Here is a 14450-nt window from a genome sequence, read left to right on the forward strand (position 1 = left end):
GCTAAACATTGTGTTGAGAAATGTTCAAGATTCGAACAACGAGTGTGCTACCTCAAAAGTGAATGGCATAATTAAAGATGGACTAAACACACGGACTAATCTTTGGAGACATTACAGCAGTCAATGCTGCTAGGAAATATTCGAATAACCCCCGATATCCTGGTGTAGAAATCGACAAATGCAGATCCATCGACGACAAGAAGATCATCCTGGGTGAAAAAATGAAACTAAACGATAGCAGAAACTTTAGGGAGATTTATATTCAAAAAGATAAACCTCTACAGCAGAGAATATTGGAGAACAACATGAAGTTGCTTGTTGAAATAGTGGGTGATGATCAGCTTAACTGTCAGGAAGCAGACTGCAGCGGGTACATCGAGGGAGGAAGGACTGGTCAAGTCCCGGGAAAGAGGCGAAAGTCGCAGATCGACAGCCAACAGGTTGGAGAGAGACACGCGACACAACCAGAGTGATTCGCTTTCATGTGGTCGTGTTTACATACACGTGTCACGTGACTGGAGCCGGTGTCACGAAATATATTCGCCCCCAGAATAAAATCTCCCCCCGGCGAATTTATACCGGTACAGTTCCGCCCCTCTCGAAATAAACTCTCCCCTACCCTACGAAATAAAATCTCCCCCCAGAATATTTCCTCCCCCGGTCGTTTTATAAATACTTGCCATGCAGTTGCCAATAGTTTTAATGTTAATTTGTTTATGTGTTTTTTTATTCATTTTTTTTTATCTCCTTTATTTTTTCTGAATTATACATTTAGTTACTTGTGTGGGGTGTGGGGTGTGTGGTGGGGGGTGGGGGGTGGGGGGTGTCCCACCTATCCTTTCGTTTTTCATAATATTATATTTTTAAGTTGTATATAACGTATGAATCCCTTCTCAGATTACTTTATCTCAGTTCTATATGACGTACTATTTTACTTTTCTGTGTCGTTCTTGTTTTCTCTTCAGTGTGAGGTTAAACTGTATCATTTTTACTATTTTGATATTTTGCAATATGTTGTGGTCATCAGTTAGGCAAATCAGTTTCGGTGTGTCTTTTTAACAAGATGTTCTTCATTAATATTCACCGCCAGCCCCATTGTTACAATTACATGTACACTTTGCTTTGACGATGCCGGTTGATGTTGTTCAATACAGGTGTTTTTGAATCTATTCTACATGCTAATCATTTCGGGAAGATGATACACATTATCTATATTTTGGGTTACTTTGCTCTATGTTTAACAGGAACCTGGTTGCACCATGATATTCTAGCCCCTGGTATTACACTGATACCATTTTCAAATGGTAGCCTGTATTAAGGTATATTTTAGATCTTTAATCAGAGTATAACGGCGTGGATATGTTGACAGTTTTTACGTAGTTAGTGTTAAAACCGAATGTTTGCGAGGATTAATAAGATGTCTGAAATCAGTTACATCAGTAGTTCCGGTGTCACGAAATATATTCGCCCCCAGATCTAGAATTGCCAATGGAAATACTACACCATAAATGAACTGTTTCGATTTGCGCGGTTTCACCAACCGTTCAAGATAACTAATACTCTCTGTCAATGCGTTCAACGTGTAAATGCATTTCATACCTGATATACTGACATGGTCCCAGCTGGCAAACAAGACTTCTAAGAGCTTACTGTTTCGGCATTACTTCATCTATTCATCGGAGGCAACAGATTTTTGCAAACAATTGCGTCATCACTGATTTTCAGTGATCCATTAATATATTTGTACCGCTATTGTCAACGTTCACGCCAAAAGGAATTTTTTCGTTGGAAAATCGAACTTGGTTATTCTCTATTATTGATGTTTCACATTTCTATGGTTGTTTACGTTATGAGTATTGGTTGATAACAACATCTGGTGTCACATGACACAAAATAATATGTGTATGCCTGAAGTAGATAATGTTTTATTCAGGAAATAATAGCTAGAATTGGTTACCCGAACAGACTAAACGGTTATATTTCCCTTTAATATAACAGTGTTTCAACACACAAAAATGTTAAACAAACACACGTTTGTGTTTACCGTTATACTTGCCCATGTAGCCGTCGTATACATGTAAATATATAAATGTTGTGTACAGTCATGGTTGGAATTGAATACAATATTGAAATAAGGAACGTGTTCATGAGGCGAGACATTTCAAAACAATATACAATCTAAAGTGTTGAATATCTTCTTTGGTTGACTACAAACTACAGTTTTTACACGTGCACATACCTTAGCTACATCATAAATAATATATATTTCATATTTTTTTGTTATCTATAAATACCCACATCTAAAATCAACCAACATGCCAGAAATACAATTTCACGTAGTTAAAATTATAAATCTACTCAATAGAATACAAATGGATCCCAGAACGATGCTTGATTTCAGGACCAGAACTTAGGCAATCTAGACTTGTCAAATCATTCTTTACTTGGAGTCCGTTTCAAATATATTCTCTATGATCTGGGGACAGATAGAGTAACACATAGTCAATGAAAACATTTCTTTAAAATATATTTTTTTTATTCGGAAGAACCTTTCTCCTTCTGCTGTTATGGAATCAACTAAACTAGACTTGGTTAGTATGATCTAGACTTGCCTAGGAATTTAGTAAAACAGAATACCTAAAACATATAAATCCCACAGTCATGGCGCAGGACCAGGCCTAGGAGACAGACTACCGCGTGAGTATTGCATTGAGAACTGACGGAATCCCGCTTGGGTCAGCCTGGGCCAAGTGTAATCGGATATGTTGCTAGGTCTCGAGTTTGAACTGTTGGCATAATAGAACAAGCTTGGGCACAGTGGTGCAATAAAGGGGTTAGTTTTCTTCCGGGATTGTTAATGTAGAGATTAAAGCATTATCAACGCACAATTTGTCTGTTTTAAAAAGAAAATGTGCTATTGTGATTTCATATTCATAATAATGATATGCTGTACCAGTACATGGATATTACTTGCTTGTACTCGAGGTACATTGATAACGTATGCTTGTAAAGGCTGGCATGGGACTCGGTGTAGCCGGTGTTGGTTTACTATCAACTATAATCGCCACGCCTATCGTACTTGACATGGAAATAGCCGCTGGAGTCTCTGGACTGGCAGGAATAGCTATAAATATTATTTCTCGTAAGTTGCCAAAGAAAGCATTAAAACATGATAATATTCGGATACTCGCCGAATGAGTGAGTTGGGTTTAACGCCGCTTTTAACAGTATTCCAGTTACATCACGGCGTGTCAGCTTAATGTGGGAGGAAAGCCCGAAGTGATGCAGGTCTCAGACGTTTAGCACTTCGGTGAAACCCACGAGTATGGTGCTGACAAACCTAGAAACATAATCGGGGCGAAGCGGGATTCGAACCCACAATCATAGGTTTCTGGCGTGCCCAAAGGTTGAAGAATTTTGAACTGAACTGTCTGAAAGTTTATATCTAAAATGTTGGAATTGGATACAGTGATAAAGTCTTATATCAATATGTAGACTCATAAATATTGGTTTTATGTTTCAACGGAGATATGATATTTTCTTATGAAATATCGCGTTTTAGTGTAATTTGCATGCTTTATTCATTGTACCATTCTAAACCATGTGAATGTTGTAATATCAGTCAATCGGATGGGGAAACAGCCCAATCCTCGCTCTATAAAGGACCATGTCAATCATTTTGTAAGTTGAAATGACCCCTGATACTTTATGAATACTTTATAACAGTTTATTCATAAACTAAATGCTTCGTACTATAGGCCTGTGGCCTCTTCAGTGCTGAATAAAGATTGAAAATACATCAGTCAATCAAAGATGAAGGTAACTTTATACATCAGAGTTCTTTAGAATTAGTTCATGTTTTGTTCTTAGACTAACATTTCAACCATTGATTGTGTTCACATGTAGACTCAAACTGGTATATTAAAAAAATGTATACAGACAACAACAACTGTATTAGAAACAACAAGTTCTGTAGAGACTCATGTCTCCCATCCTTTGTTTGGTATGATTATGTCTTATAATTATTTTAGGATGGAAGGTACAGTTACCAAATAAAATATTCTGAAATATCAATTCATTATGACCATATTTCATAATCTATTTTTTAAAGTAACCCTCCTTACATTAAAGATAACTATTTAAAGAATATAGTACTTAAAGACATTGCAACAAACCGAATAATCAGGGGGGAGAGTTTATACTGAGGGGGGCGCGAAATATATCCGCCCGGGGGAGATTTTATTTCAGAACAGATTCGCCGGGGGAGAATCTGTACCGGTATAAAATCTCCGGGGGGAGAATTTGTACGGGGGAGAGTTTATACCGGGACACCGGCCAACCGACACAGAAGCGAGAAGTCACAGCCGGCGATCCAATCTGCGAAACTTCTAGGTTCGATGTGGGTTTGGGAATACGTGTGGTTTTTCAAAAGACACTAATTCTGATAATTATTTATTACGCTCACAGTTTTTATCCAATCTAACCTAGACATTGTAGGTGCTGCAGAGACGCATTTAATTGGTGATAATGCACTGAATGTTGATGGATATATATGGTACGGACACAACCGAAAAAATAGACATGCAAAAGCCAAGTGTGGTTCAGGGGCGTTGGTTTTTTCATCAAATGTGAATTTTATGATTGTTATAGTGTTATTTTTTTATATTCCTCATACGAAGGTATATTGTGGATGGAGTTGACAAATAAGGATAATCATGATATTGTTATTACAATTTGTGTATGTTATTTGCCACCTGAATATTCATCAAGACAAATAGATGTTGTTGAATTTTTTGTACACTTTTAATGCAGGTTATTAAATATCAACGGCCTGAGATGACATATATTTGTGGAGATATTAATAATCAATGTTGAGGGCTGTTAGACTGTGTGGAAGTAGTTGATATTTTGCCTAACCGGGAAACAATTGACAGTACTGTTAATAATTGCGGCCATCTCCTAATTGACTTCTAAATTAACTTTAATTATTGTATTGTGAATGGAAGATGTGATTCAAGGGACGACTTTGCTTATATAGCATCTTGGGGTGCCTCTGTAGTACTACTGCATATGTCCGCATGCGAAACTGAACAAAATAATTTACTTTAATATGTTTAGGCCAACTGAAATAGGTAACGTAGTGTCAGCCAGGGTGCGGTAGATCAAGCTGTTCTTAAAGTTGATCCTTCGGTGTTAACCTGTACTCTTGATATTAATGTGCCGGTGAAGAAACCAGAATATCGCAACTGTGTATCTGAGAGTAAAATAAGTTGCGACACATCAAATATTCCACAAACTTTCATGTCATCAGAAGAATGCAGCGACATCCAATATTTGTTGACAACGAGTTGACGGTGGGCATGCTTTGTAAATCCTGCAATCTACCGAAATTTGCACGACGATTTACGAACCGGATTTCGATTTCGTTGCGCGATTTTGATTGGACTAGGCATAGACTCGTTAGTCCAGCCAAAATTCCATAAAACCAGCCTCTCTCGGCAAGAGTGGAAACTGGACTTTGATGAGTTATCTCTCGCCTCGGGAAGATGCATCATAGATGGACTTTGGAATTCTAAGAAGGATCAAGGCGACATTAACGCTGCCTTTAATGACTTTGACATGTATGTTAAATAGGAAATGATGAGAACACTACCAACTAAGCGTTTGTCTAATTCAAAACAGAGCAAAAAGAAGCGATGCAACCGTAAACCCTGGTGGACAGAAGAGTTATCTTCCCTGTGGAACGCAATGTGTTCAACAGAAAGGGCGTGGTGTCGGTGCAAGGGTCCTCAGAAGGCAAATCACAAAGCAGCGTATGTAAGTGCTAAAAACCATTCGATAAGAAGGTGCAGCGAGTAGATGAAGTGCAGCGAGTGATATCAAGTGCGAAACGTGGTAAATCGCATGGAATTGACAACATTCCATCTACAGTTCTTAAAAATAAAAACTGTTTACGTTTTTTCAATGAATTATTTAACGCATGTTTCTGTAAGGGCGTAGTCCCTTTAATATGGTGTAAAGGCATCATCTCACCTATCCCGAAGAGATTACTCCTTGGCATAGCGCGGCATCACCCTAGCGAGCGCATGCTATAAGATATACTGTGGAGTATTGAACAATAGACTGACATCATATGTTGTGGAAATGAATGATCCCCTGCACGACAGCCAGAACGGTTTTAGACTGGGTCGATCAACTACAGAACACATATATAGACTCACCTCTATAGTCAAAACAAGGAAAAGTCAAAGAAAACCAACGTTTGCTGCTTTCATCGACTTCAGAAAAGCCTACGATTTTATAGATAGAAGCATTTTATGGGATACGTTGTTGTCATATTTTGATGTTAATGGTTTTATGTTTTGAGCACTTTTATCCATTTACAAAAATGTTCAGTGCTGAGTGCGTGAGAATGGTTTGTGTACTTCCTGGTTTGATGTGAAATGTGGTCTGAAAAGGGGTTATATGTTATCTCCGATTTTTAATAGGTATGTTAATTTCCACATTTCAACAAAACTATCTTTTATAATGGTCAGTGTCATGACAATGGTTACTACTTCTTCCATAACCCAACATCGCTCCCACAGAAAAAACTCATCACTAATACTAAACCCCATACACTCTACCTGGCCATCTCATACACAAATTTACTCAGATCGATCACAAGACAAAAACAATAAAACAGGGCTAGGTATCCATTAAGACCATACTTACTGCCCTACATTCAGTAAAAACACTAAGGGAAACAACTTTTTAATCATTTCAAACTCATTAGGCTCATTAAAACAAATTCAAAACAAGTATTCAAAATCCCGCCCTGACCTAATCAATAATATCATACATCTTATAGCAGAATTGAAACAAACTAATAAATCTATAAGTCTATTATGGATAATCAAACATACCTGGAAACCACATAGCAGACACAGCAGGAAAAATAGCAACCACACATCACTATTACCATCATATTATTCAAAATTCCAACTCTACGTGGCTTAAAACCTAATTTTATAAACAAGTCTATATATAAATGCCACAATTACAACATTTCGACATTTTTAAAACAAATCTTATCCCGAATAATAAGTGGCCACACAAATGTTAATTATAACTTATATAAACAAAACCGGCATGATTCTGGTAACTGTGTATACACTGCAATAGCCACAAGACCTTCATCATGTTTTTAATCACTGTCCTTCATATAGCACCCTTCACTCCAAACTTTACCACTCTATCCCTTCTCACGAAATATCCAGCGCGAGCTGTCTTCTACGACGCCCGCGCTCTAAACTTTACTTAACCATACCACTAAATCAGAACGCCGTTCAACCAGCCAGCTCTTACGGTCAAGGACACCAACATTCGGTCTTTACTCCACTCACACGACTAACGCGCTACACAGACATCTCACCCCCACCCCAGCCGGTATAGACTTACGCTAGGCGCTTATTTCCTTTTTCGTCCTTCAGTAGGCCTCTATATCTAACTGCAGCCTAACTGCTTTCATTTTATCACCGATTATGCTATACTTTTTTCCTGAAGCCAAGAGATGCAATAGCGAAGGCCAAACTAACTCTATTTCTGAGTGATGGACAGCTTCTCGAACCTATATAAACAAAGCAGCCAAAGATAAAAAATGAAATTATATCATTATACGAAAATAGAAACATATCGAAACATAACGAAATTGCTAAGGCAGAAGGCGCCCTCTTAAACACTTAAAACAACAACAACAACAAACATACACATGCTTCATCTAATCTAAATCAAACACGTTGCTTTAAGTGAATGGCAATGGTAAAAATGATTGAAATTGACGATTCTTCCCACTTTAAGATAAAATATAGCCATAAGGAAGTTCGTGAGCAAAAATGAATATTTTACCACAAGTTTGTTTCGTATTTCCCTAATTGTCCTAAGAAAAATAGCTTTGTTCATGTTGGATTATTAGAAATACTGTTCATGTAAACCTCTAAAATCAAACCTTTTGCAGTCCAAAGCGGCGTTTATATTACTCAGTAGTTTTACATGGGCACACGTCCTACTTTGAACTGTCGTACAGGGCCACTTGATATGATGTGGACTGGGAAATAGGTCCTAACTGGGTAGCCCTTTGTGGACCCTCTCGTATTTGTCCATAGTGAGTGAGTGAGTGAGTTAAAATTTTAAGTCACATCGGCAATATTTCAGCCATATCGTGACTATCAATAGTTAATTATAATACATAGATTGAAACTTATATAAAACTCCTGCCAACGAGGGACAGTAAAATAACTAGACTTATCACAGAAATAAATTTAAAACTAGTAGGTAATCATAAAATCAATAGTACTATACATAACATTACATTATAAAAACAGGCTATAGATCGCCAGCAACTGAAGGTAGACCACCATACTGGGGACCATGGGGACTTACAGTACCTTTGCTACATGCATGGACTATTTCTCCATAGGCTCTAAGTGGGTCTTGAGAGGGCATGTATGTATAGCCTATATGGGACATAGATGGGTTGTGTCTGTGAATGTGTTTTTTCCATGTATGCTTATCATTTGCAACCCTTTAGTGGCATCACTACATATTCACATATACTCACATGTATGTAAAATTTGAGGCATATATTCCACATCTCATGTTTATACGTGCTATATCTCTATAACCCATTCTATTAATACTGCGCAGGTCTCTTTTAAATTATATATAATATGTAACTCTTTTTCGAACAAATATTATGATTAAAATTCAACATTTCAATACTGAGTAATATTTTCTCTTTTCTAATTAAAACGGTCTACTTACAACGGACATCTAATTTTTACCATCGGTTTGGTGAACAATATAGTTGAGTACGAACAAAATGAATAAACTTCAACATATTTTACAAATGAGATCAATGATCATGAATTCAGCATTGTAAATTGGTCAAAATAGATTCTTATATGTAAGTAAAACACCCCGTTCTTCACTCTAATAACACAAACATACATGGTAACATTTGTTTCAGTCAGTACAAAGAACAGATACATGTTTTGGTCGTAATTTGTTTCTTTACCACCATCATTCATGTATATTGTGACCTTTTTGTTATTGTTTTACACTCTAAACTAATACATGCAACTCAGGATATGATTTGGAAATCACCTCGTAACAGTAGGTCTTAACCGTTTGAATAAAGGTTTCTCTGAAAAGGTAACTATCATTTTATACAAACTCAATTCATATATATGATGTAATTATACAGTCTCAGTTCTATTGACTTTCTGTTATCAATATGTCACTGGTTTAATGGTTTGGGTGTGAGCCGTATACATAAGCTGTGTACCGATAACACTAATCTTTCTGGATCTACTTGATCCAAGATCACCGTGTCCCGCATGTAACAGCTGCATGTGACGTATTTTTTGCGAACACCTGGTGTCATCACTGCTTATTAGTCATCCCACCTGCAACATGCAGCTTCTACCCTTGGAACAAAGAATGTAACAAATAAAGACAAACACAAGGTGTACACAGCAAGTCGTTCTGTATGATCAACCATAGAAAGCTAAAATACTACAATTCAATTCTATATTCTCCGACATACTGCAATACCATTCTATATTCTCCAACATACTGCAATATCATTCCTTAATTTCCAACATCAAAAGCCATGATAATACTACTGTCTATATAATATCATCAACTAACTGTTCCACTTTGAAATAGAGCTCTCTGAAACATGACAACATTATCTGCTCAAAAGGTTTATAATATACCGGGTGGGTTTCTCGGCAGGATAAAGCCAACGGATAAATACGATATCCGGTCATATGCGGATAGAGATGCAAATATCAAAAGTCAAGTAGGGACTACTTTCAGTGTCCATAAATAAACATGGCGTCGCCCTTGTCGTTCGGCGATCGAGTCAAAATTAACCATCGGGCATCTGTATAAACTACAGGGATAATTGCTATCATTATCAAAAGAACAGTATAATATACTCAAAATCAGTGTTTAACTGTGACGTAGCTAAGGCATTTTATAAGTTTGGGCAACTTTGGAGATATAAATTGCGAAACAAGTTTGCGAGAGCACCAGGCCTAGCCAAGCGGGATCAGTAGCAATATCTGTGCTTATAGACCTCTACGGCTTGGAACTTTTTCCACAAATTACAACAGTTGGATTTGGCCAAAATATGTTCGAATTGTTACTTTGTTTTGTTTTGTCGCTGTGTATACATCAGACTGCACTTCGTAACGTTATGTCAGGACAGGCCGACTATCAACAACGTCTGACTGTGGCCGTGACGTTTCATAGCCTAGGATTTGAATAGCTTCCCTTTGATAAAGGGCAGTTACTCTATCGGACAGATCACGTAATAACATAAGACGCAATAAATATTAATGCGCGCATTCCAGGAAAACTTGCAATGTTTCGGTAATGTTTGTGAGAGATGGAAAGAGATTGTCGAGCACACACTTGAAGGTGAGGTGAGGTGAAATGGGGTTTAACGTCGCGTCTAAGATTATTGCACTTACATAGCGACGTGCATGCACGTGTGTGTGTGTGTGTGTGTGTGTGTGTGTGTGTGTGTGTGGCTGCCTGTACTAGTCCGGACTAATGACGATTTATGGTGCTAGCACACCGAGATACCATGCCGCAGTATAACATGAAAAACCCACTCAGACACAGTATACTGACTCCGAGCAGATCAGTCCTTGTTTTATCCCCTTAATGCCTAGCGCCACACAGGGTAACAACAAGTACCATCTTTTAACGTCTTTTGGTAAGACGCGACCGGGGATCGAACCCCGTATCTTCCGCTATCCGGGCGAACGCTCTACCTCTAGACCACGGAGGCGGTTAACAGAATTGAAGAATGACATTATATGAGGTTATTACGTTTGTGTGTTTGCGGATGGTAAATATCCTGTATTATGAATAAACACTTTGTATTTAGCTCACCAAGGCTTGCTAAATACAATGTTTATTCCTAGTACAGGATGTTTACCATCTCCAAACACACTCGCGTGATAACCTCTATATATTTATTGATAGTGCATAATCGATTTTTAGATATCAGCGAGATATAAAGAATCTTACCTGAGTGTCTTTTGGCATCAAATAAATGAACAAGAGTTGATAAAAGAGGAAAAACTCCGAGGCTTGCGAGGAGTGACGGACGGATTGCACACGGGTCGCTTCACGCGTGTAAGGGGGATGAACTTCCAGGCAGTGGTATATATATATACTGAACCGCAAAAGAAACGTCTCCATGGATAGATATATGAGAAACCTTATTTGTCCAAACACTGTAAACATACAAAACCTATCATCAAGGTCGAAATTAAAGTGTCAAACGTACTTAAAGTGAAACACAACACTTGTCTCTGAGAAAATGGCATGACAAGTCAGTATCTCGTGTGTCCGCCATGTGCATTGATGACTGCCGTGCAACGTCGATACATGGAATGGATGAGGCGGTTGATGAAGGCCATGGGCACTTGAGCCCACACTCTGAGGAACGCCTGTCGCAGTTCAGCTGCAGTTGTCTGCCTTGGTCGGACGTCATTCAGCCGTTTTTTTAATCTCGCCCCACAGATGCTCAATGGGATTTAAATCGGGACTGAGGGGAGTCCACTGCATGGTTCTGATGCCATTCTGCTGGAGGAAGTCTCTTGTTGCTCTCTCAGTTTTGGCACGGGCGTTATCATGCTGAAACTCGTGGTTGCGGCGACGTGCCAAAATAGGTATGGCGTGTGGTCTCAAAACTTGATCAATGTACCGAGCTGCTGTGACACCATTGCCTCTCCCTGAACCAATGTTCTGGAAGGCCACGGGACCGACCTGCTGTGCAAGACCAATTCAACCCCACGCCATGATGCTCGGACCACCCCACGAGTCTCTCTCAACAACACAAGCATCCGAATAACGTTTCCCACGGCGTTGCCAGACTCTCTGCCATCTGCTGTTGAGATACAGTAAGGGCTCTCGTCTGAGAAGAAGACTTTTCTCAACTGCTGGTGGCGCCAATGCTGGTGCTGTGTTGCCCACTGAAGACGGTCCCGGCGATGACGTGGTGTCAGAATGGGTCCTCAGTGTGGCCTGTGACAGTGGAGGTGTCTGCTCGTCAATCGTCGTCACACGGTGTCCGCACCAATGTGTCGCTGGTGTGTCCCCATGGTCTGTCGAGTAGTTTCCGCGGCAGTAACAAAGCGATCTTGAAGATGCTGTTGCACAGTCAGACGATCCTGACGTCGGGTGGTGACCCTTGATCTTCCACTACGTGGTCGGTCATCTGTAGCGTTGGTGGCATGGTACCGTTGTTGGAGCCTGTATATGGTCCTTACGTGGACTTGCCGGGCGGTTTGTCCAGCTTGCAATCGCCCAAAGGCTTGGTGTCGCTGAGTTCTTGTCAATCTTGGTATGTGGTGGCACTTCAATAAGGAATGAATGTTATCCGATCTGGGTGGATTTTTATAGGGCAAGAAATGGGGGAACTCACGTGCATCGGGTTACCATGGCCGTTGCCGTGATGCGTTTGGGCGATCGGTTTTATTGTCATCTGCTTTGTTTTTTATCGTCAAATTTCATTTTTTTCCGGAGAGGTAATGTTAAACTTTAGAAACTTTGACAAAAAATACTCAGAAATTTAAATGACTTTTCATGCAATGTTACTTTGGGTGACGTTTCTTTTGCGGATATATATATATATATATATATATATATATATATATATATATATATATATATATATATATATATGCGTGTCTGTTCATTATTACATGCTGATTCTATTGCACCATATAAATGTTCTGAAAGTGGATAGCATAATTCTACTTACTCTTCCTTTGTATGGTGCGGGTCTTTCTTATGCGTCAAAGCAGTGTAACGAGGATATCTGCTGAATTCATATGGCATTTTTTTCTTCAGCAATCTGAAAATGATTGTATATCGATATGAAATAAGTATGCAAGTGGTATGATTATGATTTACTTACTGAATTTGCCCTTTGTGAACGACTGGGGCCTACAACTGGTGCCATTAGCACCTGTCGCGTTTGACGTCACTGATATAATTGCAAGATATGTAAAATGATTAACTTCACAAATGCCATGAACAATGCAAACTGATACTTACACAAAGCACCATGTGTTGAATGCATTCTATATGAGCTACTTGTATGTGGTAAAATACATCGTAACGTTTCGTTCTATCCTTGTTATACTATTTGTATGACACTGCATGGTGCTTATCCTCTTCCAGCAATGATACTGTCACAGTACGAGTGGACATTATGGTACTATGGGGGTCTGTCTTTGCTTATATGTATGGGTCTACCTACGTCATCTTACCGCAACGTCGAACCGACATTACTGTTACAATTGAACCGTGGTTAGTTCAGTTATTGAGTTTGATATCTAATCGGGTGATCTATATTCGAAATGTATATACATATATGTATGTTCTTTTAATTTATTTAGACTTGGGCAACCACGTGCAATCCTGGCATGAAAGAACACTGGTTACAGATGTTACAAACGTGTACCTACATGTATGTCATGTCAAATCCATCTGTTCCACTTGGCGCATCTACTTGGGAATATGTCAATAATATCAGGTTTCGAGTTGAAAAGACACACGTTATTACACAAGAGAAAGGAAACGTCCTACCTATTCATATTTTCTCTCTAATCAAAGTCTTAAAACCATCGAGTCAATTCTATATTGTTTACATTAAACTCATCGAAATTGTTTGTCAACTGATCGAAAGATGCAACCACGATCAGATTACCGCTACTGACGCCATGAAACGAACCTTAGTTGTCAGAGAATGGATCTATATATCATAAATGTCATACATTGACTCGTAACGAGTCATATTTGTTGTAGTTTGACTATCATACGTCAACATATTCGCGATCGAAATTGCAAGACCGTCTGATCTTCAACGGTGACACGTCAAAGTGCTACAGACATATAATAAAAGCTTCAAATGAAATAACAATATAATGGAATATGTTATTCCTGGTCAAATATTTATTACAAATACTTTGTCAATCATTGTATCATTCTTTTAAGTTATATTATTGGATTTATTTAGATTGGGACAAAATGTGTGCAGAGCTGATTGATATTTTTCAGGCTTAGTTTCAGAGGCAAATACACACAGGGATGGTAATCTCTGCATGTAAAACAATGTCTAGAATAACCAGAGCTACAACTGAAATGATCAATTAATAAGTCAATTGATGTTTTATGGCAAACGATATTACCCGACCTACATTCCATATTGGGAATAGCGCGCTGAGCAAATACATGATGTAACCATTTCAAATCATACGTAATCGAAACATTTCGAAAGGAATTTAAAAAACGAACGATTTTGTATGAATGAGTGCTGTAGTGTTAACAAAGAAGGGGTACATAGGTGGTGATGTTGAAATTAAATTGTGATATGTCTGTCA

General features: G+C 38.5%; 1 protein-coding gene across 9 annotated transcripts in view; it reads right to left on the reverse strand.

Moving 5' to 3' along the window:
* The window catches only part of LOC124140906 (beta-1,4-N-acetylgalactosaminyltransferase bre-4-like), a 46138-nt gene that overhangs the window by 4054 nt on the left and 27634 nt on the right, over window positions 1–14450 (reverse strand). For 8 of the 9 annotated variants that reach the window (XM_046508733.2, XM_046508729.2, XM_046508732.2 and 5 more), the window contains one exon: window positions 12827–12919. In XM_046508733.2, the coding sequence (XP_046364689.2) occupies window positions 12827–12919 (93 nt within the window). Of the gene's footprint in view, window positions 1–8384; window positions 9468–12826; window positions 12920–14450 lie in introns of those variants that run through there. The other variant, XM_046508735.2, reaches the window with a different exon arrangement.

Source organism: Haliotis rufescens, unplaced genomic scaffold, assembly GCF_023055435.1.
Source record: "Haliotis rufescens isolate VD_foot unplaced genomic scaffold, xgHalRufe1.0.p SCAF_3, whole genome shotgun sequence".
Taxonomy (NCBI): domain Eukaryota; kingdom Metazoa; phylum Mollusca; class Gastropoda; order Lepetellida; family Haliotidae; genus Haliotis; species Haliotis rufescens.